Genomic DNA, 26,061 nt, shown 5'->3' on the forward strand with positions numbered 1-26,061 from the left:
CCCATCAGATTATGCATGGGGGGCTCACCTGGCAGGGAAGTGTATTCAGGGCAAATGAAACCCAGGTCAAATGCACTTTCATATCAATAAAAAAAAAATGTTAGCTGTACAGCATGCTCTGACAGCCTTCAAGGACCACATTCTTCCAGGACAATTAATGGTAAAGATGGACAACACCACTGTTATGTGGTACATAAACAAGCAGGGGGGTACACATTCTTACCCGCTATGCAGACTAGCCATGGCATTGTGGAACACAGCCCTGAGCTGCCAAGTGCATCTACAAGCTCAAATCCTGCCAGGAAAACTGAATACACTGGCAGACGAACTAAGCAGAAACCTCGTGGACCCACACGAGTGGAAGCTGGAACCTAGGATTTTCAACATGTTGACAAGCAAATGGGGGAGCCTGGATATAGACCTGTTTGCCTCCCCCCAGAACTATCAATTGGGCAAATTTTGCACAAGGACTCCCCACAAACAAGCTTGGAAAGTGGATGCTCTGTCCTTCAGCTGGAAAAACCTTGCCTCCCCCCAGAACTATCAGTTGGGCAAATTTTGCACAAGGACTCCCCACAAACAAGCTTGGAAAGTGGATGCTCTGTCCTTCAGCTGGAAAAACCAATCAGTTTATGCCTTTCCTCCTCTGCTCTCCGAAGTACTACTAAAGATCAAACAAGACAAACCAAGGACGATTTTGATTGCACCAGACTGGCCACGCCAACACTGGTACCCACTCCTGCGCAGTATGCCAGTGTTGGCCCCATCGCACCTGCCTCAGACTCCTACCCTATTGTCTCAGCAGGAGAACCAGATTCTGCACCCTCAGCTTCATACACTGAACCTAGCAGCCTGGCTAATTTACTAATCTCTCCTTTACCATCCCTCAGTAAACCAGTGATGGTTATCATTTTAGAGGCAAGGAGGCCTAGTACTAGAAAATCTTATGCTGAAAAATGGAAAAGATTCTGTGCCTGGAAACAATCTCAAGGGATGTGCACAGCAATGCCCAATTTGCCTTAGATTTTACAATACTTAACGGAGATGCTTCACAAGGGCCTGTCTTTCTCCTCTATCAAAATTCACGCCTCAGCCATTTCAGCTCATTATAACACAGAACCTCCCCCCTTCTCTCATCCACTGCTTAAGCAGTTCCTCTGAGGGGGAAAAAATATACAGCGACCCAGGAGAGCCCCTTCTCCAGCCTGGGACCTGAACTTTGTATTGGAAAAGCTCACCCTTCCTCCTTTCTAGCCAACTGCCACTGCAGATTTAAAATTCCTCTCTTGGAAAACAGCTTTCCTTTTAGCAATCACTTCAGCAAGAAGGGTATCTGAATTACAGGCCCTCATGGCAGTGGGGCCTTTCATCATCTTTCATGCAGACATGGTGTCCCTCAGGACCAATCCCTCCTTCATACCCAAGGTGGTATCCAGTGTTGCCCTTAATCAGTCCATTCATTTGTCAACATTCTTTCCTAACCCACAGAACAAAGGGGAATGGATACTGCACTCCTTAGATGTACACAGACAACTTAGATTCTACTTGGAGAGGACTAAACCTCAAAGGAAGTCTGACCAACTGCTGGTGGCATTTGCTGCAGGGCCAGAGGGGAAGGCTGTTTCAAAGCAAACCATTTCCAAATGGATAGGCCATTGCATTCATTTCTGCTACAAGCACCATGGAAAACCTATCCCACAGACCCCACTCAAGCAGGGCTGCATCTACCTCTACAGCTTTTCTCAGAGGCGTACCTTCCAGGGACATCCTAGAAGCTGCTACCTGGAGTTCAGTGCATACTTTCACCAAGCATTACCATCTACCAATTTTCTCTAAATCTAGAGCTGGCTTTGCCACCGCAGTCTTGCAGGGCCTTATAGCTGGTCTTAATGCTATCTAAATTCCTCCTGCCATCCTTTGCTTTAGGAATCTACCCAAATATGATGACTTCAACAGTGAAACTCGAAGAACATAGTACAGTTGTGTACATTTACATAAATGTAGATGTTCGAATGTATTCACTGTTGCAGTCCTGGTTACCCTCCCTCCAGCCCCCTTTCTTCTTTTGGCTATACCTCTATCCTACTTTACTATGCTCAAAAGCTTTTTGGTGTATTTGATTTTTTTGTTGGAGGTATAACCTTGTATATTTATAGATTTAATGGCTTCCCATTTGGGGGCACCTGACATCTGGGGCAAGAAAAACTGATGTAATGGCGTCTGCTGCATGTTTTATACCCCCGACGACATGGAAGTAGGGACAGCAACCGACGCAGGACCCAAGACGTTGTTAATCAGGCTGACTGAGGGCTACTGCAAGCAGATAACCCAAATGTGATGACTGCAACAGTGAATACACTCGAACATCTACATTTATGGTAAGTGTACACAACTGTACTTTATCCATGCTAAGATGCATGGTACAGCATGTGCTTCTAGTAAGTACTGTCTGGTTTTGTGTTATAGCTGTCCCAACTGGGAAAATACTTGAATCCTTTCAGAAAACATTATCTCCTAGCCATTTCTCTTTATGAGATTGTTTCCATGGGGACATGATGACCAGATACAAAGTTTCTACTAAATGCATACATTTAGTAGAAAAAGTTTTATAATATTTTTCTTTTTCATTTACTTGCTTTCTCATGAAATGTTTTACTGGATCAAGCTAAGGGCCTTAATCCAGTCAATCCACTATGCAAGAATGAGAAAAGTACATGCGTTTTTATTTTGTCCTGCTCTTTTGACAAGACTTTTCTTTTTTTTTTTTTATATTGCACTGCCTACATTTCTTAAAGCTGAACAAGAAGAAAGAGAAGGAAGAAGAAAAGCAGGAGCACCTGTTTACATTAATATTCCCACATGCTCTGTCCTTGAATTCCATAATTTTTTTAAACATCTCTTCTTGAGCAGTCTCTTAAGCCAGCCTTTTCATTTCAACCTCTGATTTTTGCAGTTTTATCACCTTATCTGAATTATCTGTTTAACACTGCTTCAATTTTTTTCCAGGATTTTATTTGAGTTGATATGCTCCATCAGTGTTCCATTTATTTTAATCAGATTTTTGTGCAGTAGTCTTATGTCTTCCTCTCTGTTACTGTAAGTAATGTCTGGAGCTTGCACTCCTTTTTGCTGAACTGCTGCAGTAGTCTTCCCGGTCAGCATTTTTTACCTCACCTTTTGTAGCTGATTTCTTTCAGGTCGTATGTATTTTTTTTCCTGGCATCCAGGCAGTGCGCTTACTAGCCATTTACTGAAATTTACCCAGAAATGCAAGTCCAGTGGCTTTCTGTTCTGAGTTTCTGTTCTCACACTGGGAGAGCTAGAATTAAGCTGTTACTCAATGTGCAGACATCTTGAAAGTCCCACAACTGATGCATATCTTGTGATTCATCCTAGGGGATGCATTAGCATGTAACTTATTCTGCTATAAGAAGTGTTTTATATTCAGTCTTGTACTACTGTAAAGGGAGTATGAACCTATAAACTTGTTCGATGATATAAAAATTAATTTTATGCATCTGACATTACAACATGTACTTATACAATGCTTTCTTTTCCTAATCTCATACAAGTGTTCATATATCCTTTTCCTATGGCTTCTCTCTGTTTTTCCTACATAATAAGATTTGCAGGGTCACAAAAGGCTCTATAAATGACACCTAACACCCCACAATAATACCATTCTTTAAACTCAAACATATGCTCACGTTTTTAATTCTAAAGTATTACCTTCGTAAATATTACTGCACCATGTGCAAGTAGCATATTTCCTGATTCCCATATTTCCATTAAGGGCTGTACCGTTGGAGATGTATATTGCTCATGCACACAGTCTGCACTAAAACGATCATATTGTTAGCAAAGTGTTGTACTTAGAGCACTACCTGTAGTTAATTGTTATACAGTTTTTCTATGTAATGAATGTTACTGTGTGCCATTGTACTGAGCACTATTTTTTAGTTTAATGATGTCTGATACTGAATTTTTGATTTTAGTATTAATGTGCTTAATTTTAAAGGTTTCTTGCATCACAGTAATTCATATTCCGGATGAAAAGTATCGGCTGTGCAGCCAGGTATTGCACCATTATTTGCTGACTGAACATGGCCAAGTTTATGATTTAAAGGTACGTTGTATATTTATATTGCCTGTATAACTTAAGCATCCTTCAAATTAAACATTTGGGGGCAATTATTTTTAAGGCATGGCATCTTCTTAATTGTGAAAAAATAGGCTGATGTATTCAAATATGTGTAAAATTTATAATATGACTTTAGGTTTGGGGCATCATTTACTTAGACCAATATTTTCAAAGAAGCAGAGATCTCCTTTTCATCATCATACATGCATACAAATATTTCAAGCACTGGTATTAATGCCCTTTAGCCTGCAAATGTACCAAAACACTTGACATCTTGGCTGTTGCAGTGTGCTTGGGACTGCACACGTAGGGCCATAAACCAGGGGCCTTAAATATGACCTCTGCACGCACAATCCTCAGAACATTTCAGCCACAGACGACACTCGCATTGTACGATCGCATCTCCACAGATGTTACATCCTAAGATAAGTAACCCGTTGGGTTTCTAGTTTTCTTATTTTTGGCAATTGTTCTTGCTAACGCTTGTTGTAGCCTTTAGCTGATGTCAGGGAAAAAGGGAAAGTGCCAGTGCAGGTGCCAGATACCCTATAAAGACGCCCATGACGGGTGTGTTTTTTTCCTGGGCCTGGAACACGATCACTCCTCCTGCGCTATTTGTCAGTCCTTTGTGCCAAAGACCTTGAACAGCCATCTAGCCACATTAAATCTCTACCTGGAGAACCAGCGCCTTAAAAAAAAACTCCACTTTAGAACTCGAACATTTTTTTCATCGTATCTTTTTTTGCATTATTTTAATGCATCAAAATCACTCCAAGTGCTTCTTTTACAATTTTAATGTGTTTCTCTCAGTGGCGGATGATGGGGCCTGTCCTGGTAACGTGATCTTATTTTCTTGCTTTCCTTCCTTTTTCCCAGAATACATTTCAAGTCCTCTTTATATGACTCATGCCAGACATAAGGAAGTGGTGCTGTTTTCTCATGCCATTAAAATATAATGGCAGGACTGTGAAGCACTGTCATCTAAACACACCTTCTGTAAAAGAGCTGCTTCTCTGTTTACTTGACTGAGCCTCATTTATCTCTCTCTCAGAGGTTGTGCTATACTATAAATAGCTGTTAGCTACTTGCAGCAAAAGAAAGCATATAAAAAAACATTTTTTTTGCAAGAGGAGTCTTTTGTAGTCCTAACAAACTTGATAAACCCTCCCCCATACTCTCAAGCCAAGGTGTGAAAACTCTCACTGCAGTAAAGGATTCCTTGCAGTACATTTACAAGTGACAAGTAGTAGGACTCTAAACTTAGTCTGCTACTTCCCAATGCCTTCAGTGTGAGGATGTTTCTCTCTCATGAATGATGCAGACTTAAAATATGCTTTACTAGTTCAATTATTTCTGTCATGTCCCCCCTCCTTTTTTCTACTTCATATTTATTTATACTTTGATAACCAGGAAGGTAAACTGGTTCCAGGATCCTTTTCAGCGACAACATAAGCTGCACTGGCAAAGATAATAAGTTATTAAATGCACTTATCAATACAAATAAAAAAATACTGACAAAGACATTGACCAAGACTGCATGTGGAACACACAACCAATGTGTGACCAAGTAAATCATTGAGCAAAATTTACTAGAATGTATACATTAATAATGCTTAACTATATTATGTTTATTATAAATTCATTGTATGCACACACATTGTGTGTGTGTTTCTGTATATGTATATAAAGGACATATGTAGAAAAGCGTGTGTGTGTGTGTGTATGCATTTAAACACAGCTAAGTACTTCTGATTTCCTTTTCTTAGTGTTCTTAATGCAATGACACAGTAAATGTATGTTAAAGTAACTTCAGCTGTATGTTATGGTTGCTCTCTGACAATGTAAGGACTGACTCAAAGTTGGTAGGAATATCTTACAATGGATCTGCATGTACTAGATATGCATCCCCCTTTGGAAGGATGTCACACAAAGCATAAAAGACCTTTTTTATGAACAGTATCAGTGCACCTAGTTGATAGGGTTGCCACCTGACTCTCTTTCTGCAGTTCTGGCTGTGTGTGTGTGTGTGTGTGTGTGTGTGTGTGTGTGTGTGTGGGTTGAAAATGGTAAATTCATTCATACTTTACAAGAAAAAACATTTACTGACTTTTCTCTAAATGTCTCAGAAATCTTTGCAGCTACTCATAAGTTATCTTAACGCAAACTATTATAAATAACATTAAAGCTTAGAATTTTAGTACTGGGTTGCTGCTTATGTAAATTTGTCAGAAGAGTTGACAATTTCCTTTAAACCTCTGACTGATCTAATTGCTTTGTTTTTTTTTTGAAAGGGGAGTGTTAAGTTCTCCTTCCCTCTGCAATAAAAACAGTGGAAACAATTCCACAGCTTTCTGTCTTTTTTTATATCGGCTGCTGTGTTCCTGACAGCAGGATTAATTGCCCATCTAAGATTGACAACAGTACTTGACAGGGTAAACTACAGATTTAACTGTGTCTATGATATGTCATGCAGGTGGAGACTACCATCTCTACAAAGTATGTGAGAAGTTGAGTTTAAAAAAAAAGTAGGTGGGCTTTCCCTTCCTTTGACTCCAATGCAAGGAAATAAAAGTTTTAAAAACTACAAGCAGATTTCTGGTACATACAGAATGCTAGAACCATATTGTAGGGAGAAAAGAAACCCAACGATTGAGTTAAACTGTATGAGAGGGTGGAGTGCCCTTAGGAAGGATCCTACATTGGAGGCCGCACCTGAACCCTCGCGCAAGAAGGCCAAGGTTCCTAGGCCTTCTTCACTTGCCACTCCACTTCCCAACATACCGCCAACTGCTGTTCTGGGGATTGAGGTGCGCTCAGAGGATATGTCAACTGCAGTGAAGTCCCTCACATGGAAGCAGTTTTGCAGCCGACCGGCACATCCTCGGAGCTTATCCAGATATCGACTACTATCAATGTTGAGGGGGAACTAGTTTCGGTGGTAGTTCCGGCAGGGATCCAGACTTTGGATGTGTTACTGTCCAAACCCAACACCAGGCCTCTCTCTACTTCCTCCCTAGCAAAAAACTAAACATACCTCCACTTCTTCAGAAGTCTCACCGGATTGGCAGGCCTTCAGCCTCAGCCACCTCCACCCTACCTCTTCTGAGATCTAGGCCTGCCTCTGCTTCTTCCCTCCCATCCATGACCCCTCAAGTCAGAGAAGAACAGGATTCTTCCTTCTCATCCTCGGAAGAGTCCATTTCTTAGGTTTCCCAGATTGCCTCCCCCAGGAATATTACTCTCCTGATGAGGAATCTGTGGAAGGGAATTTTCCCCCTGAGGACATTACTTTTGGTGAGACCATCGCCAAGATGAATGATTACTTTAAATGGGATATGTCCCAAATGACAGACACCCAAAAAAGGTACTTTGAGCTGCTGCAAGTGGACCCCCCCCCCCTTCAGCAGTTCCTCCTGTTCTGCCTGCTTATTTGGATGCCTTCAATGCTGCATCCAAAGCCCCTGACTCCCAGTCTCCGGCCACTAAACATCCTGACCACTTCTACGAAGTACCAGAGGACCAAAAATTCCTGGTCAAACCACCCTTGGCGAACCCGGCTGTTATTGCCACCACTGCATATAAGCAATCTAGACTGCTCCCCTCTGCCTCCCTACTGCCCACTGACAAAGACAGCAAGTACATGGATAGGATGGGGAAGAAAGTATACACTTCAACATTGGCTTTCAGAGCCATAATTTATCCGACCCACATGACAAAGTATGCATTAGACTTTGTCTCTCAAGCCTCCTCCATGCTAGCATCTTTGCCTGACAGCCCCATCAAGACAGACATCTCATCCAAACTTTCCTTGACACAACAGGTAGCCAGGCATTCCATCAGATGCAGCTACGATGCTGCTGAAGCATCCGCCAGCTCTGCAGCATCTGCTTCAGCCCTCAGGAGGTACTCATGGCTAAGACTCCAGAATCTCCCTGAGGATTTCAAGTCTAAGATCTTGGACGCTGCTCTGGACCACAATGTGCTTTTTGGCAGACAATCTGGTGACCTTTTTAAAAATCTCCAAGAAAAAAAGCAAAGAACTCCAGGACATCAAGCACCTGCTTGTGTCACCCATCCCCAAGTATTATAGAAACTACCCTGCTAAGGCCAACTTTGTGAGACATACTCCTCAGCCGCCCTCCTCCTCTTCCAGGTCCAGGAGAGGGGCTAGAAAACCTACCAACGCCAGATCCTCTGCTCCACCTCATCAACCCAGACAGCCCTTTCAGGATAGAGGAGGTCCCAGTAATGTGTGACTGCCTTGCCCACCTTCCCCTCTCAGCCCGCCTTTCCCATGGTCTTCCCCTTTGGCAATCCATCACTTCAAACCAGTGGGTCTTAAACATTATTCAAAAAGGATGCTTCCTATCCTGGAAAGGGAAGCCACCCAGAAGAGGCATTCCTGTCATCCCCAAAAACCAGGCCCATCTCATGCCACAAGTTCTAGCAGACCTTTTAAAACTAGGCACCATAGAACCTGTCCCTCTCCAGGATAGGAAGTGAAGGGGTTTTACTCCCGCCTCTTCCTGGTCCCCAATAAAGACTGCCCCTGGAGACCCATCTTAGACCTGTCCTTCCTAAACCTCCATCTTCAGGTACCATCTTTCAAAATGCTCTCTCTTCCCACTCTGCTGCCCCTCATTCCAGCCAAAGCTTTCATGGCCACCCTGGACCTAAAGGAGGCCTACCTGCACATACCCATCCGGAATTCCCACAGACAATTCCTGCGTTTCTCTGGACCTGCCTCTCATTTCCAATTTACTGCCTTGCACTTTGGTTTATCCATGACCCCCCCCCCCCCGCAGTCTTTACAAAGCGACTGGCTCCAGCCATTGCTTTCTGCAGAACTCAGGGTATAGAGATTTACCCTTATCTGGATGACATTCTGATACTGGCAGAGTCCAGGGATGCTCTATTGAAGCATCTACATTTCATCATGTCCCTTCTCCAGAACCTAGGATTCGCCATCAGTCTCCTCAAATCCTTTCCGATCCCAAGCCAGGACAAAATTTTCCTAGGCTGCAGAATTAGAACAGACACAATGAAGGCCTTTCTACCACAAGACAAGGTTCTTTAACTTCCCACTTCCACAAAGCTCTACTATCCCAAAAGGTGACGGCAAGGCAATTTCTTCGTCTTCTGGGTTTAATGGCAGCAACCATCCCCATGTTACCACTGGCAAGAATGCACATGCGCAAGTGACAGTGGTTCCTGAAGAACATCTGGTCCCAACACCTTCATTCCCTAGAGCAGGGCATTCCCCTCCTTCCCTGTCTGAAAACAGAAATCAGTTGGTGGATCCAGCAAGTGCAACTGAACAAAGGGCTCCCACTACACCCACCCACCCCAACCCATGTAATGCATACAGATGCCTCAGATTCAGGTTGGGGAACATCTCTGGCCTCTTACAGGATTCAGGAAAAGTGGCATCTCTCTCTCTTCAGGCCAAACACATCAGTATCAGGGAAATAACAGCAGTCTTCTTAGCTCTGAATACCGTCACCCCCCTTCTGGTTCCAGGGGTGCTCCAGATTGTCATTGATAATATTACGGTGATGTGGTACCTCAGCAAGCAGGGGAGGAACAAAGGCCTATTAGCTGTGCAGATTATCCCTGCTGATATGGGACTTAGCTTGTCTCAACTTAGTCCTGCAAGCGGCCTACATCCCCTCACAGGACAACAACCAAGCAGATCTCTTGAGCAGGATCTCCTCGCCTCAGCATGAATAGATGCTGAGCAGGGAGGTGGTCTTCTGCATAGTCCGCCAGTGGGGTGCTCCACAAATAGACCTGTTTGCTTCCCCCCAGAACAGGCAACTGCAGAACTTCTGCTCAAAAACCCACTCCCCTCTAGCATGGAGAGTGGACGCTTTCAGCTTCCCTTCGGAGGGGAAGTTCCTTTATGCCTTCCCCCCCATTCCCACTGATTCAGAAAGTCATCCTGAAAATTCAGAAGGACAAACCAAAAATCTTGTTAGTGACTCCCTACTGGCCAAGGCAGTACTGGTTTCCCCTACTTCACAAACTAGCCAAGGGCAATCACTTCAAGTTACCCTACAAGGTGGACCTACTGACACAAGGCAAAGGAACTCTCCTACACCCACACTTACAGATGTTGTCTCTGACTCTGTTGGTGATAATCTTTTGATCCTTTTCAGACACCACTACTCAGAGGACGTGCTTTCAGTCCTAAGGGAGGCAAGGAAACCTACCACCAGAAAATCTTACCTGGCAAAGTGGGAAAGATTTGCAAAATGGTGTCTGAGCAAGGGAAGGGATCTTAGCTCCGCTGAGGTTCCCCTGGTTCTAAACTACATGTGTCAATTGATAGTGGACTTTCTTATTCTTCTGTAAAAGTACACCTCTCTGCCATATCAGCCTGCCTGCCTCTGGAACCCCCTTGCTTGCCAGGCTCGATATAAAGCTCTTCCTTAAAGGGGTCTTGCACATGAGAGCACCTAGGAAATCTAGCCCCCCCTGCCTTGGGAACTTAACTACGTCTTAGAGAAATTAACCCAACATCCCTTTGAACCGGCTGGACCTGCTTCCTTACAGATCTGCACATGGAAAGACGGTCCTGCTGGTGGAGATCACATCAGCCAGACTGTCAGAATTGCAGGCCTTAATGGCCTGGCCCCACTACAGTCTTCCACAAAGACAGGGTGTCCCTGCAAACCAACCCCTCCTTTATGCCTAAGGTGGTCAATGACCTCTCTCTTAACCAATCCATTCATCTACCCACCTTCTTCCCTCACCCTGTAACGAGGGGAAGAAGATACTGCACTCCCTGGATGTGCATAGACAACTTAGGTTTTACCTGGACAAGGCCAAGACAGTCAGGAAAACTAACCAGCTCTTTGTCTCCTTCCACCCCAGAGCCTTGGGCAAGGCCTTCTCCAAGCAAACCATTGCATGCTGGATCAGGAAAGCCGTTTGCTTCTGCTACTCCCACCATGGAAAGGAAACCCCAGGGGGAATAGAGGCCCATTCCACTAGAGCTGTGGCCACCTCAAGGGCCGTCATGAAGGGCCTAGACACAGCATCCATTTTGGAAAAAGCCACTTGGGCCACTATCCACACGTTCACCAAGCATTACAAACTAGACCAAGTTTCCAGAGGTAGGACAGGATGCACCAGGGCAATCCTGCAGGGTTTTGTAGGACCCTTTTCCTCTACCACCACCCTCTCATCCGCATAAGCTGTGGTACGCTCCCACACCTAGAATACTGCAACATAGGAATAGGACATAGAATAGTTGTGTAAAATCTTACCATAACCATAGATGTCCTTCTCTTCCATTTTGCAGTATTCCTTCCCACCCACCAGTCCCCCCAGGTCCTATTCCTTACCTGTACTACCTACATTACAGTAAGTCTCCCAAGTCAAACACCTGGAAAGAACTGGCATTCCTCCTGCTGGGCTTTCTTCTCTGCCTGCTGGCCTTCAAGTTCTGAGGATTGTGTGTGCAGATGTTACATTCAAGGCCCCTGGTTTATGGGCCCTACATGTGACGTCCCACACACACTGCAACAGCCAAGCTGAAGCTTTTGTATAGGAGCTGACATACGAGTTGCCCGAGGGCATGAAATCCCCACACCTAGAATACTGCAACATGGAAGAGAAGGACATCTATGGTTATGGTAAGATTTTACACTATTCTTTCCCATAACAAGTGTCTAGGCTGTTCTTAAAAATATCTAAACTAGTACTTGCTTTAATATAGTTTGTCTGTTCCATGCATCAGCTGCTCTCCCAGAAAACCAATTGGTACAATTCTTATTCTTATAGAATCTTTTTTTTTTTTTTTAATTTCTTCAAATCTTTTGGGTTTCTGTTACCATGACTGGAATGGACCCCATTCCTAAGTCAAAGGATGATAAAAGTTCATGAAATTAGTATTGTTTCAATCTTTGTCAGCCAGAAGTGCTCTTCATAGCACCCACAATGTGCCCAGTAATGACTCCTTTTGCAATTTGTATCGAGTTACATGTATTGGTAATGTATCTAAATAAGATTGTAGATTCTTCTTTATAAAACCCGTTGCTCCTACTACTATTGGAACTTTCTGGGTATCTTTGCTCTTGTTTTTGCCAGTAAATTCTGGTATTTTATGACTTTGTGTCTGTCTGTACGCAAGACTGTAGTCACTGGGTGTAACAATTTCAATGATCAATGCTACTTTTGTCTTTCCATGGACTACTGTATCGTTTTTTTTCACATCTCTTTTCGAACTATTTGTAATGGGTGATCCCATGTGATGAAGACTTCATTTTCTATGATGCTTTGTGGCTCATATTTCCAGTGTCTTTCACCTACATCAATATTATTATGTTTGCGCAATCCCCGGTGCAACAGTCTTGCCACATTATTATGCCTTTCAGTATAACAGTCATTCAGCCATTAGTATGTCACAACCAGCAACAAGGTATGCAGCTGTTTCCAGTTCTGTTTTACAAAACCTACATCCGTTTCTCCCACATGTTCAATGGACTTTTGTAAACCATCGTGTATGTAGCCCGCTGTCTTGGGCTACCAATATTAACCTTTCATCTTTTGGTTTGAATTTGCTGCTACTTAACCATTCCCGCATTCGATCATGATCAGCATGAGGTTCATCCAGTCTATATTTGCAACTATATTTATGCATTTTCCACATTTCTTGCCTTCTCCTCTGATCCTTCACCTTAAATTATTTCTTTTGTTTTTTGGCACATTCAGTTGCGGAGTGATTTTTTTTTATCTACTTTTGGTTTGATTTCCATTCCCGCTTGACGTCAATATGCTTCTGCTAGACTAAGAAGGGAAGTCATCTTAGATTTATTCTCCTCATGTTTCAAAACTTTCACTACATTTGGGTCTTGTGAGGTCAGCACATATGTATGCAGTGTCACGATTGCAGATCTATACATATAATCCGTTTCTCCGGAACAGGGAATATATAATCTTGGTATGCACTGATTTTTATAAATGATTTGATGAGCATGAAGCATCCCTCTTGTTTTCCTGTCTAATCTATCCAGCACCTTTTGGGGCCAGTCAGTCACTCTAAAACTGTAAGTTAAGAAAGGAAGAGCAAATTGGTTTATAGCTTGAATTTTGTTCCTAGATGTAAATACTGATGATCTTCATCTCACATTGCTGCAGTCCTTACACTTGGGTAGTCCGCTGTCCTCGGTCGGCCCGAATATCAAAGTATAAGGCTGACGTCGGTCAGGGCGCATTTGACTGACATCAGGACGTCAGGGTACAAATGCGCATGACCGACGTCATATCCTCAGTCTTTTTTGCCGCATGGTCCGATGCAGAAGCAGCATTGCAAGTGCCGGTTGGCGTTCTGAGATTTTTCGATTTAGAAGTTTCAGACCGAGTTCAAAGTTGGCTAAGTACCCCGTTGGGGAAAATTTTAGTTTTTTCTTGCCTCAGTCATTTACCGGATGTCAGAAAAAGTCAATAATTGCATTTCTTGTGGGAAACAGATACCGCATTGAGATTATCATACTTTGTGTATTCCTTGCTTAGGGCCTGAGCACGACGTTGTTGGCTGCCGCTCTTGTGCTAGATTTAATAAACGCACTATAAAGAGAAGGTTGGATTGTGCAAGGTTAGTCTTTGGGAAGCGGTGCAACTATAAAATGCCGTCGGATGCTCTGACGCCCGCTTCTTCGAAGCGCAAGGACAAGGCAGTTAAGCCTCGGCTAGAAGAACCGTCTGTACCGGACGCCGGTTCTTTAGAGGTGTCGGTGGAGCCGGTGGCTCCACCGGAGGTTTCTTTGTGTTCCCAGGGTGAGACCTTATTATTACAAGATGTGGCCTCTCCGGAGACAAGTCAGGCTGAGGGGGCTTCTAAGGTTACTATACTCCCCTCCCTTCCTAAGGTAGCTAGGCCCTCTCCTTCTGTTTCAAAGGCTTCTCCCAGGGGCAGGCCAGGTTTGGCTTCAGTTGGTGTTACCCCTAGCTCTTCAGGTACTGTGCCCAAGAAGCATATGCTTAAAATGGCAGAAGATTTGATTACTTTAATTAGGGGTTCTATGCCCCCTCCTGATAAGAGACCTAGGGTGGAGCCTGGGCTGGGGGGTTTTGAGCAGGCTTCAGATGTTTCAGAGTCTTCGGCTGAAGACTTGCAGGAGTACTCTCCTTATTCTGATTCTGATGTGGATGATTCTACTCCTTCTGCTACTCCTCCTGAGGATTTTTCTTTTTCAGAAACTCTTCATGCCATGAGGGAGCATTTTAAGTGGGAAGGTCAGGACTTCTCTGATTCCAGGAAAAGGCTTAGGGAATTTCTGTTTTTGCCCCAGCATAGGCCTTTGGCTATACCTCCTGTTTTGGATGTAGTGGAAGATGTTTTTACAGAGGCTTCTCTTAATCCTGATTCTTTGCCTCCTGCTCCTGTTAAGCCGGATAGATATTATAGGGTGCCTGAAGCTCATAAGTATCTTTTTAAGAGTCCTAGGGCGGACCCAGAAACTGTTAGCCAGGGGCCTAAAGGTGTTAAGGCTTCTGTTGTTAAAAATCCGGTTCCTGCTGACAAGGAGGCTAGGGCCTTGGATAGATGGGGAAAGAAAGTCTATACTTCTTCCACTCTTGCTATGAGGGCTCTGAATTGTCAGTTTCACATGTTGAAATACCAAAACTATCTCCTTTCACAATTGAAGTCTAAGGTTGATGCTCTGGCAGTAGGTATTGATTGTAAAGAGTTGCAAGATTTAGTGCATGTTTCTGAACAGGTGGGTAAGCATTCTTTGCAATGTGGTTTTGATGCTGTACAGGCCTCGTCTAGGGTGGCTGCCACTGGGTCAGTTCTTCGCAGGCACGCCTGGCTGAGGGATCAGAATTTGTCTGAACATGTTAAAACAAGGATTTTAGATGCTCCTTTACAATCTGACGTGTTGTTTGGTCCTCCTGTTGAGACAGTTTTAAAGAAAATGGAAGACAAGGCTAAGTCTATGCAGACTGTTAAAGATTTTTTGCAGGTCCAGCCTCCAAAATTTAGTAGAAATTGGCCTACTAAGGGGTGGACGTATCCTTCTTATGATTCCCAGTCTAGGGGTAGATCTAGACGTGGTAAGGGCAGAGCTCAGGGCTCTTTCAGGCCTAGAACAGGGAGTTCTCCTGCACAGGCTTCGGGTGAGGGCAGGGGTCAGTCCTTTCGTAAGCAGACCCAATGACCTACCTTTTCAGCTGCCAGAGCCTGCTCGTCTGGCAGCACCTTTGGGAGGAAGATTGGCACTTTTCAAAGAAAATTGGAGTTTAATTACCCAGGACAGATGGGTATTGGATATCATACACCACGGCTACAGGTTTTATTTCCATACCTTGCCTCCTTTCAAAGGCATGCCAGACGTTTCCTCCTCAACAAAGAATAGAGGCTCACAAACAGGTTTCTTTGTTGCTCCAACTAGGGGCCATACAGCCGGTCTCTCTGCCGGAAGTGGGCCTAGGATTTTATTCTCGCCTGTTCCTAGTACCAAAGAAGGGGAACACGTGGAGACCAATTTTGGATTTATCTATCCTCAACACTTATCTGGACATTCCCAAATTCATAATGTTGACGTTACAGCAGCTTTTACCTCTGCTGGGCAAAGATCATTGGATGGTAACTTTGGATCTCAAGGAGGCTTACCTTCATGTTCCTATCAGACTAAGTTGCAGAAAGTATCTGCGTTTTCGAGCTGGGACTTCTCACTATCAGTTCTCTGCATTGCCCTTTGGCTTATCTACTGCCCAGGGTGTTCACAAAAGTTCTGGCTCCAGTGATAGCTTTCTTCAGACTAAAAGGAATACAGATCTATCCTTATTTGGACGACTGCCTAATTCTGGCTCAAGGAAGGGAGGAGCTTCTTCATCATTTGGAATATGTGATAGCAGTGCTAAGATGCCTAGGGTATTCTGTGAACGAAATAAAGTCCAGTCTAGTACCCTCTCAAGACATGTGCTTTCTGGGTGTGAGACTGAATACAGCATCCCAGATGGCCTTTTTAACCCCGGACAAACAAGAGTCTATCCCTTTACTTCCATCAACTATCTCATCAGTCCGGGCTGACTGCAAGGACAGTCCTTCAAGCCTTAGGGTTCATGGCATCTTGTATTCTGGTGCTTCCCAATGCCAAACTGCATATGAGGAAGCAACAATGGTATCTCAAAAATGTATGGACACAGCACTGCCAGGTTCTGGACACTGTCATTCAAATAATACCTTGCATTCAAAAGGAATTTTTGTGGTGGGCTCAGGAATGTCACCTAAACAAGGGACTCTCTGTGACCCGGCCAGAGGCGAGTCAGATTTTAACGACAGATGCCTCAGACAAAGCTTGGGGAGCTCATCTGAATGGAAAGTGGATACAAAACAAGTGGCCTGTCAGACTACAACATCTACATATCAACATGAAGGAGATGTTAGCAGTCCACTTTGCATTAATAGCTTTCAAGGAATTACTTCTTCCAGGACAGGTGTTGATTCTAACAGACAACACAACTGTCATGTGGTACATCAACAAGCAAGGGGGAACACATTCTTATCCTCTATGCAGGCAAGCAATGATTTTGTGGGAGACTGCTCTCAGTTTACAACTCAATCTTCAGGCAAGGTTTCTGCCAGGAGCACAGAACTCCTTAGCAGATGTGTTGAGCAGGCAATTATGGATCCCCACAGTGGAAATTGGATCCTCATGTGTTTCAGAAATTGACAGTGTCATGGGGAACTCCAGACATAGATCTGTTCGCTTCTCCACTAAACCATCAGCTGCCAAAGTTTTGCACAAAAAGGTTTCATCCCACAGCTTGGAAAGTGGATGCTCTTTCTTTCAATTGGAGCAATCTTCATGTGTATGCCTTTCCACCTCTGCCTCTCCTCCTAAAGGTACTTCTAAAGGTCAGACAGGACAAGCCAAGGATGATTTTAATAGCTCCAGATTGGCCTCGACAGCACTGGTACCCATTACTGAGAAGTCTGGTACAGAAGCCTCCATGGCCTTTGCCTTCGATTCCACACCTGTTGTCACAGGAGGACAGCCATTTGCTCAATGTCAAATTTCACTCTCTTCACCTGACAGCCTGGCATATTCTGTTTTGAACCATAGAGGGCCTCAACTTCCACAACAAGTTTTGAATGTGATTTTGGAAGCTAGAAGGCCTAGCACAAGGAAAGTGTACGCAGATAAATGGAAGAGATTTTTATTTTGGAGTGCAGCAAAAGATTTTGATGTTTCTGAGCCTAATTTGAGTGTGGCTCTTCAATATCTTACTGAGTTACTGGACAAAGGTTTGTCTTTCTCTTCTATTAAAGTTCATGCTGCAGCAATTTCTGCTCACTATGATTGCGACCCACCATTGTTTTCTCATCCTTTGTTCAAGCAATTTCTTAGAGGGCAAAGAATATAAGACCCCACGAAGAGCTCCTACTCCTGCTTGGGATCTCAATTTTGTGTTGGAGAAACTCACTCTACAACCTTTTGAGCCTGCAGCTACTGCTGAGTTGAAATATTTATCATGGAAGACTGCTTTTTTGTTGGCCATTACCTCTGCAAGAAGGGTTTCTGAATTACAGGCCCTTATGGCGGTTGAGCCTTTCTTGATTTTCCATAAGGATAGGGTATCATTACGTACTAATCCTTCCTTTATGCCTAAGGTGGTTTCTAGTGTGGCTTTAAACCAAACTATTTATTTGCCTACTTTTTATGCAAATCCCCAAAATAAAGGGGAAAAGATTTTGCACACTTTAGATGTTCACAGGCAGTTGCGTTATTATTTGGACAGAACTAAAGGGTTCAGGCAGTCTCAGCAGTTGTTTGTTTCTTTTGCCTTGAGTTCTCAGGGCAAGCCTGTGTCAAAACAAACTATTTTCTAAGTGGATTGGGTTTTGCATTGCTTTCTGTTATTCCCATCATGGCAAGGAAATTCCAGCTGGGATTAGGCCTCATTCCACTAGGGCTACTGCCACTTCAACAGCTTTTTTGAGGGGAGTGGCAACCAAGGATATTTTGGAGGCGGCTACTTGGAGTTCTGTGCATACTTTCTCTAGGCATTATCACCTGCCTCTTTACTCTAAGTCCAGGGCTGGTTTTGCCACTGCTGTTTTGCAGGGCATTTTGGCAGCTCCTGCTTCCTTGTAGTTAGCCATCCTCCCTTACCTCTGCTTTGGGATTCTACCCAAGTGTAAGGACTGCAGCAATGTGAGATGAAGAACATAGTACAGTTTTGTACCTACCATAAATGTAGATGTTCGAAGATCCACATTGCTGCAGTCCAATTTACCCTCCCTCCTTCCCCTCTGTAGTTAGAGGTGGTTATGTAAGTTGGGTTGTACATATTGTGTATATTGTATAGGTTGTACATATAGTTAGTGCAAGGTTGGTTGGTTGTTTGCTATCTTTTTGGTTTTGACCTTTATTTTTAGGGTCTTCTGACATCTGGGGCAAGAAAAGACTGAGGATATGACGTCGGTCATGCGCATTTGTACCCTGACGTCCTGATGTCAGTCAAATGCGCCCTGACCGACGTCAGCCTTATACTTTGATATTCGGGCCGACCGAGGACAGCGGACTACCCAAGTGTAAGGACTGCAGCAATGTGGATCTTCGAACATCTACATTTATGGTAGGTACAAAACTGTACTTTTTCAGGATTAATTTAAATCTTCTAAAATATTCCTTACTGGGTTTTATTTGTATTTCTTCGTGTTTTATTGTTGATTCTCCATCAGTTCCCAAATGGTTATACACTCCCTCTTGCTCAGTTTTTATATCACATTCTTGTCCCAACCTAATGTGTTCTTGGTGCTGTAGCTTTCCTACTTTGAAAGCCGCTTTTGCACATTTATCAAGACCAATTGACATTCTTATATCACCTGAAAAACTTGACTGCTTGCAGTTGTGCTTTCAGTTCCTCATCTGATGAGCTATACCATTTTAAATCATCGACAGAGACGATAAGTCTTTACACTTTGATTTCTGTGAGCCACATTATAGCCATGGCCTAATCTGTTATGCAGACAGCTTAATGGCAGTGCAAAAGAGCAGCGGTAACAGAGTCACCCTTGAATATCCCCCTTTGGATTTTTATCCCTGGAATAATAATTTGTCCTTTATCATGGCTTACTGGTTTGCCACTCTTTCATGGTTGCTGTGATTTAGTTTATCAGTGTAGGGTGCATCTTATACATTTTTAAGCACTCTCTTTATCCATGAATGTGGGATATTGTCAAATGCTTTTTTGTAGTCCATCCATGCCACACTTAGTTTCTTCCCATTTTTACAGTTCTCCACTATAACGTTATTTAACAACAAATGATCCTTTGTTCCATATCTTTTATTGCCATTTTGTTCTATTGCCATAATTGAGTTTTCTTCTAAATGAAGATGCACTCTGTATCAATTCCAGTGTATAGTTTATATGTCATCGGAAGGCAAGTTATTGGTCGATAATTTTTAGGGTAGCTTGCAGGTTCACTCTTAAGTAGGAGCATTGAGCATTGTTTTTCCTGTTAGCCCAGTTTGGTGTCTGTTCAGAGTGTACATATAAGTAGTTCTTACTCATGGCTAAATCTTTGTTCAAAGATGTTACTATTAACCAGAAGTTAGGTACTGCATCTTGGCCTGGGGGGGTGGGGGGGGGGGGTTCCAATTAGAGGCTTTTCTTAACTTTGAATCTTTCTGGCTTTTGCTTCATCCCATTTCATATCCTGTACCTTTGAACTTCTTAGTCTTTCTTTTACTTCTATCCATTTAGCATCTTTATGTTCCACAGGATCTTTATAAATACTTCTCCAAAATGTCTTTCTTTGTTGTAATCATTCAATTCCTTTTACTTGTTTCCCAACTTTTTTGAGTTATCACAAAATTGCTTGTACTTTTTCCTTTTATATTTCTCTGTGCATCTTCTAAGTTTTTCTGCTTGTTTTGATATTTTTAGTTTATTATTTCCGGTAGTACATAAGTCGTTGTCCATTTTAATACTGCACATTGCTTTTATCACATCTATCTTTCTGAGTATTTTTGTTCTGTTCTGTTTTCTATACTCTTCTAACAGTGACACTTATCTTAATTGCTTTATATTTTTCTCTGTTCGATACTTCCATGATAGTATTCAATTTGTCCTCTTCCTTTCCCTTACTACCCTGTGCTCTTGTGATAGAATTTTGTGTTATTAATTTAGCTGCACAGTAATGTATCCTGTTTAATTTTGCTATATTGCATGGATCTCTGTGGCAGTCCTAATTACTGTGTTCATTTGTTTTATCAAACTTCTAATTTTGGGGTTTTATTGACCTTCTGCAGTCTATTTTTTTCACTGATCTTAGTATGTCTATCTGTCTCTCTTAAATAAAGCAACTGTTCTCTTGGCTCATTTTTTTCAAAAGTGAGGGCACATTTTTTGTTCTCCATTTCCTGTGGGCATTCTATAGAAAGTTCTGTAGCATCTTCCTGTGGCCCATTGTCTTCAATTTTATCCTATGTCGTCCATTGCTCTGTCGTATGGGAACCCACTGGCCTGTCACTCCTCAACATTGACTGCGTCAGAGTTGCCACAGTTTCCTGTTGCTTCCCTTGCTGTCCAGCTTCAAGTGAGTGTTTACTGGTTTCCTGTGGAAAGCTCCAAAATATCTTCATATGGCAACTGACCAGTTGCTTCCCGTTCCACTGATCTCCTTAATTTAGATGTCCATTGCTCTGTCCTGCTGTGGTGTTTTGAGTTAGATTTTCTACACTGAATCCTTCACTTCGCAGGTACTCTGTAACCTCAATTTCTAGTTTAACTTCTCATTACTAATCTTTTATACTTTCTCTTTGTCTTATTTTTTGTATTTTAAAGTTTTCCATGTCTGGATTCTTTTGCCTGTATTTCTCTTCAAATATCTTTGGTGCTGCTCTTTTTGTATTGGTTAGTTTTCCTTTCTCCTTTGCATAAATATTACACTACATTAAATGTATTTTTCTTTCCCATGTCCATATTTCTTCTTCAGATGTCTCCTGATCTTCCTGATGTTCATCGTGTTTCACTGTTGCAGTCATTACACTTGGGTTATCCTGCTGGCAGGCTACCCGCAGTCGGCCAGAATTCCAAAGTCCTGGTCCGGCGTCAGATGCGGTCACCTCTTCCCTGACGTCAGTGCGCAAGAGGTATAAAAGATACAGCCGACGCCATTTTCTCCAGTCTTTCTTGCCGCGCGGTGCCCGAAGCAGAAGCAGTTTGCAAGTGCCGGTCGGCCGACTCCTGAGATTTTCAAAATTGAATTTCAGATATGAAGTCTTCTATAAAGCTAAGTACCCCGTTGGGGAAACTTTTTTCTTGCTCCAGACCGATGTCAGAAAAAGTTAACAATTGTAGTTCTTGTGGGAAACAAATACCTCATAAGAATTTTCATTCTTACTGTATTCCTTGCCTAGGCCCTGACCACGACGTTGCTAGTTGTCGGTTTTGTGCTAGATTTAACCAACGCACTATTAAGTGTTGGTACGATTTTGCTTTTCATTACTTTGGCCGAAGGTTTAACTACATAATGCCATCGGAACAGCCGAAGACCGGAGTTCATAAAAAGCGCAAGGAAAAAGAGAAGGACAGGCATCCGAGGTCCAAAACTGACGAAGCATTTTCTAGGCCAGTCGCCAGTTCTCAGTGAGGCGCTTTCGCAGCCCCTGACACCCACTACCTCAGAGCCACGGGCCACCTTCGACTACCACGTGGAGACAGCTAGGCCTCTGAATACTCAAGGTATTGGGCCTTCGAAAACTAATCCCTCAGATGGGTCCAGAGCCGCTGAGCAGGCATCAGCTTCTGAGGGTGTTTTCAGACCTACACAGCTTTATATCAAGCCAACTTCAGCATCAAAGACAAAGACTAAAACAGTTTTAAAGACAAGGAAACAAGTACAGCATTCTCCAGGACAGACTTCCATGCCTAAGAAACGTGCTCAAAATGACCCAAGACCTAATTACTTTGATCAGGGGTTCCCATCCCCCCCTGATAAGAGGCCTAGGCAAGACACTGAATATGATTCCTCTGATCAGGTTTCCATTTCCTCTGACTCCTCTTCAGAACAGGGATACTCTATTCCTCCCTATGAGGATTCTGATGCTGAAGAATCTATTCCTTCAGCTTCTCCTCCTGAGGATTACTCATTTGGGGAAACCCTGCATACCATGAGGGAGCATTTCCACTGGGAGAACTAATATTATTCATATTCTAAGAAAAGGCTCAGAGACTTTCTTTTACTACCTCAGCACAGATCTCTTGCTGTTACTCCTGTTCTAGACATTGTAGATGTATTTTCAGGGTCCAGCCTGTCTCCCGACTCTCTACCTCCTGCACCTGTTAAGCCAGACAGATACTACAGGGTTCCAGATTCTCATGAATTTCTATATAAAAACCCTGCTGCTGACCCAGAAACTATTTCTCAGGGTCCCGAAGGGGTCAAGGCTGCTACTGCAAAAAACCCTGTCCCCTCAGATAGAGATTCTAGGGCACTGGACAGATGGGGGAAAAAGTTTACACTTCTGCTACTTTGGCTGTAAGGATTAAATTGTCAGTTTCATATGCTTAAATATCAGCAATACTTAATGTCTCTATTAAAACAGAAAATGTTGACAAATTCTGAATGTTCTGAGAACAAGGAATTGCAGGATTTATTGCATGCAGCTGAACAAGTGGGAAAACATACTTTGCAATGTGGTTATGATTCACTGGAGGCCTCTTGCAGGGCCGCTGTAACAGGTTCCATCATTAGAAGGCATGCTTGGTTAAAGGAACATACTCTGCCTGATCATGTTAAAGCAAAATTATTGGATGCTCCATTACAGCATGATACTTTGTTTGGTGTTAAGGCAGAAGAGGTGTTGAAGAAAATGGAGGATAAAGCTAAATCTATGCAGACAGTGAAGGATTTCTTACAGGTACAGCCACCCAGATTTAGCAGGAACTGGCCTTCTAAGAATTGGTCCTTTCCCGTGTCAGACAGGCCACAAAGAGGCGCAGATACAGATGCCCTAGAGGCAGACAACAGCCCCAGGGCTCATACAGGCCCAAACAATGGGGTGCTTCTACCTCCAAAAGCAGAAAAGACAAAACACAGCCATATAGAAAACAGTCCCAATGACTTCCCTCTGCCAATGCCAAGCATTTATCTTTTGGCAGCACCCTTAGGGGGAAAGCTAGCACTTTTTTCACAAAATTGGCACATGATCACCCAGGACACATGGGTCTTAAACATAGTCTCTCATGGCTACAGGTTCCACTTTCACACCCTAACAAAGGCAAAAGGTATGCCAGACCTGCCACACACTCAATGGGCAGAGGCACAAAACCAAGTTTCATTTCTCATGGACATGAGCGCTATTCAGCCAGTGCCATAACAGCAGGCTCAAGGATTTTACTCAAGACTTTTCTTAGTACCAAGAAAGGACAAAGCATGGAGACCAGTTCTGGACCTGTCTATTCTAAGTACTTTTCTGGACGTTCCGAAATTCAAAATGTTGACTCTGCAGCAGCTTTTGCCCATGCTGGGCAAGAAGGCTTGGCTTGTAACTTTGGACCTCAGAGGCATGCCTGCATGTCCCAATCAGGCAATCTTGCAGAAGATACCTCAGATTCATAGCTGGCTCAATGCACTACCAATTCTCTGCACTGCCCTTTGTCTTATATACTGCGCCCAGAGTCTTCACAAAATGCCTGGCACCAGTAATTGCTTTTTGCAGACAAAGAGGAATTCATATATATCCCTACTTGGATGACTGCCTTATTCAAGTAGAGACTAAAGACATTCTACTAAAGTATCTGGCGTTTGTAAAAATATTACTAATTTACCTAGGGTACACTGTAAACGAAAATAAATCAAAACTAGTGCCCTCTCAAGAGATAATGTTCCTGGGTGCAAGCTTAAATGCAACTGCCCAGATGGCGTATCTCACGCCAGACAAAGGCAACTGACTTCTTACTTCAAAAGCATGGCAACAAAGACCCAGATATCTGCAAGAAAAATTCTGCAGGCTCTGGGCTACATGGCCTCCTGCATTTTGCTAATTCCATATGCAAGACTGCATATGAGGAAACTACAGTGGTACCTAAAAAGCGTTTGGACTAAACATTGCCACAGCCTGGAATCATTAATTTCACTCATTCCCTGCCTGCAGCAGGAGTTTCGATGGTGGGCACAGGCCTGTCACCACAATGAGGGACAGCCATTCACTTTACCCATGGCCAGGCAAACACTAACAACAGATGCATCAGATTATACCTGGGGGGCCCACATGGCAGAAAAATGTATTCAGGGCACTTGGCCCCCAAGCCAAAGGCATCTACACATCAATCAAAGAGATGCTAGCTCTACAAAATGCCCTGACAGCCTTCAAGGACCTACTTCATCCAGGACAGCTGCTGATAAAGACGGACAGCACCACAGTCATGTGGTACATAAACAAGCAGGGGGGCACACATTCGTACCCCTTCTGCAGACAAGCCATGATTTTGTGGAACACAGCATTGACCTACCAAGTACACCTGCAAGCACAATTCCTGCCAGGAAAAACAAATGCTCTGGAAGACTAAGCAGAAACCTCATGGACCCTCACGAATGGAAACTAGATCCACAAATCTTCAGCATGATAAGGAAATGGGGATGCCCAGACATGGATCTTTTTGCCTTCCCTCACAACTTGCCAACTCCAGAGATTCTGCATAAGGACTTGTCACAAACAAGCATGGAAAGTGGATGCTTTGTCATTCAGCTGGAACAACCTTACAGTATATGCCTTTCCTCCACTGCCTCTCCTACCCAAGGTACTCCTAAAGGTCAGACAAGAGAAGCCACAAATGATACTGATTGCCCCGGATTGGCCACGCCAACACTGGTACCCAATCCCAAGGAGCTTGTCCCAAGGCTCTGCCTGGACATTGCCTCAAATTCCTCATTTACTGACCCAACAACACAATCAGATGCTGCACAGCCAACTCAGAACTCTAAATCTAGCTGCATGGAGGATACTGTAACCATTCAGAATACACCTCTCTTTCAAGCGGTTATGGATGTTATTTTGGAGGCCAGGAGGCCCAGCACCAGAAAATCTTATGCAGAAAAATGGAAGAGATTCTGTGCTTGGAACCAGGCACAAGGAATTGACATGCTTGTTCCAGATATTCCTCAGATTTTACAATATCTAACTGGGATGTTGGACAAAGGCCTATCCTTCTCATCAGTTAAGATCCATGCCTCTGCCATTTCAGCTCTTACAATACAGACCCACCTATTTTTTACTTTTTCACATCCTTTGCTTAGGCAGTTTCTCAGAGGGGCCAAAAACATAAGACCTCCAAGGAGAGCACCAATACCTGCATGGTACCTCAATTTTGTCTTGGAAAAACTCACACTGCCTCCTTTTGAACCAGCCAATACAGCTGAGATAAAATTCTTATGGAAAACAGCTCTACTCCTAGCAATAACTTCAGCAAGAAGAGTCTTGAGTTGCAGGCATTAATGGCTGTGGAACCTTTTATCTTACATCCGGACAGGGTTTCTCCAAGGACAAACCCAACATTTATGCCTAAGGTAGTATCCAGTGTGGCTGTTAACCAAACCATTCATTTGTCTACTTTTTACCCAAACCCACAGGATAAAGGGGAGAGACTTCTGCATTATTTGGACATACACAGACAGCTACGCTTCTACTTGGACCAAAACTAAAGCTTTCAGAAAGACCGAGCAACTTTTAGTGGCATATGCTGCAGGATCACAAGGAAAGGCTATCTCAAAGCAGACTATTTCAAAATGGATAGGACACTGCATTCGTTTCTGCTATTCACAACATGGCAAATCAGTGCCTAAGGGCATTAGACCACATTCTACCAGGGCAGCAGCCACTTCAGCAGCCTTCCTCAGAGGAGTACCAACCAAGGATATTTTGGAGGCTGCAACTTGGACTTCAGTGCACACT

The 26,061-nt window shown here is 43.4% G+C and overlaps 1 protein-coding gene across 2 annotated transcripts in view; it reads left to right on the forward strand.

Annotated features, from left to right (window-relative positions):
• CGRRF1 (cell growth regulator with ring finger domain 1) overlaps positions 1–26,061 on the forward strand; it is a 401,211-nt gene that overhangs the window by 312,386 nt on the left and 62,764 nt on the right. For both annotated transcript variants that reach the window (XM_044074403.1, XM_044074404.1), the window contains one exon: positions 4,019–4,126. In XM_044074403.1, coding sequence (XP_043930338.1) covers positions 4,019–4,126 — 108 coding nt within the window. The remainder of the gene's footprint in view (positions 1–4,018; positions 4,127–26,061) is intronic.

The sequence above is a fragment of the Protopterus annectens genome, chromosome 6.part0, assembly GCF_019279795.1.
Source record: "Protopterus annectens isolate FY-2018-M chromosome 6.part0, PAN1.0, whole genome shotgun sequence".
Classification (NCBI taxonomy): Eukaryota; Metazoa; Chordata; order Ceratodontiformes; family Protopteridae; genus Protopterus; species Protopterus annectens.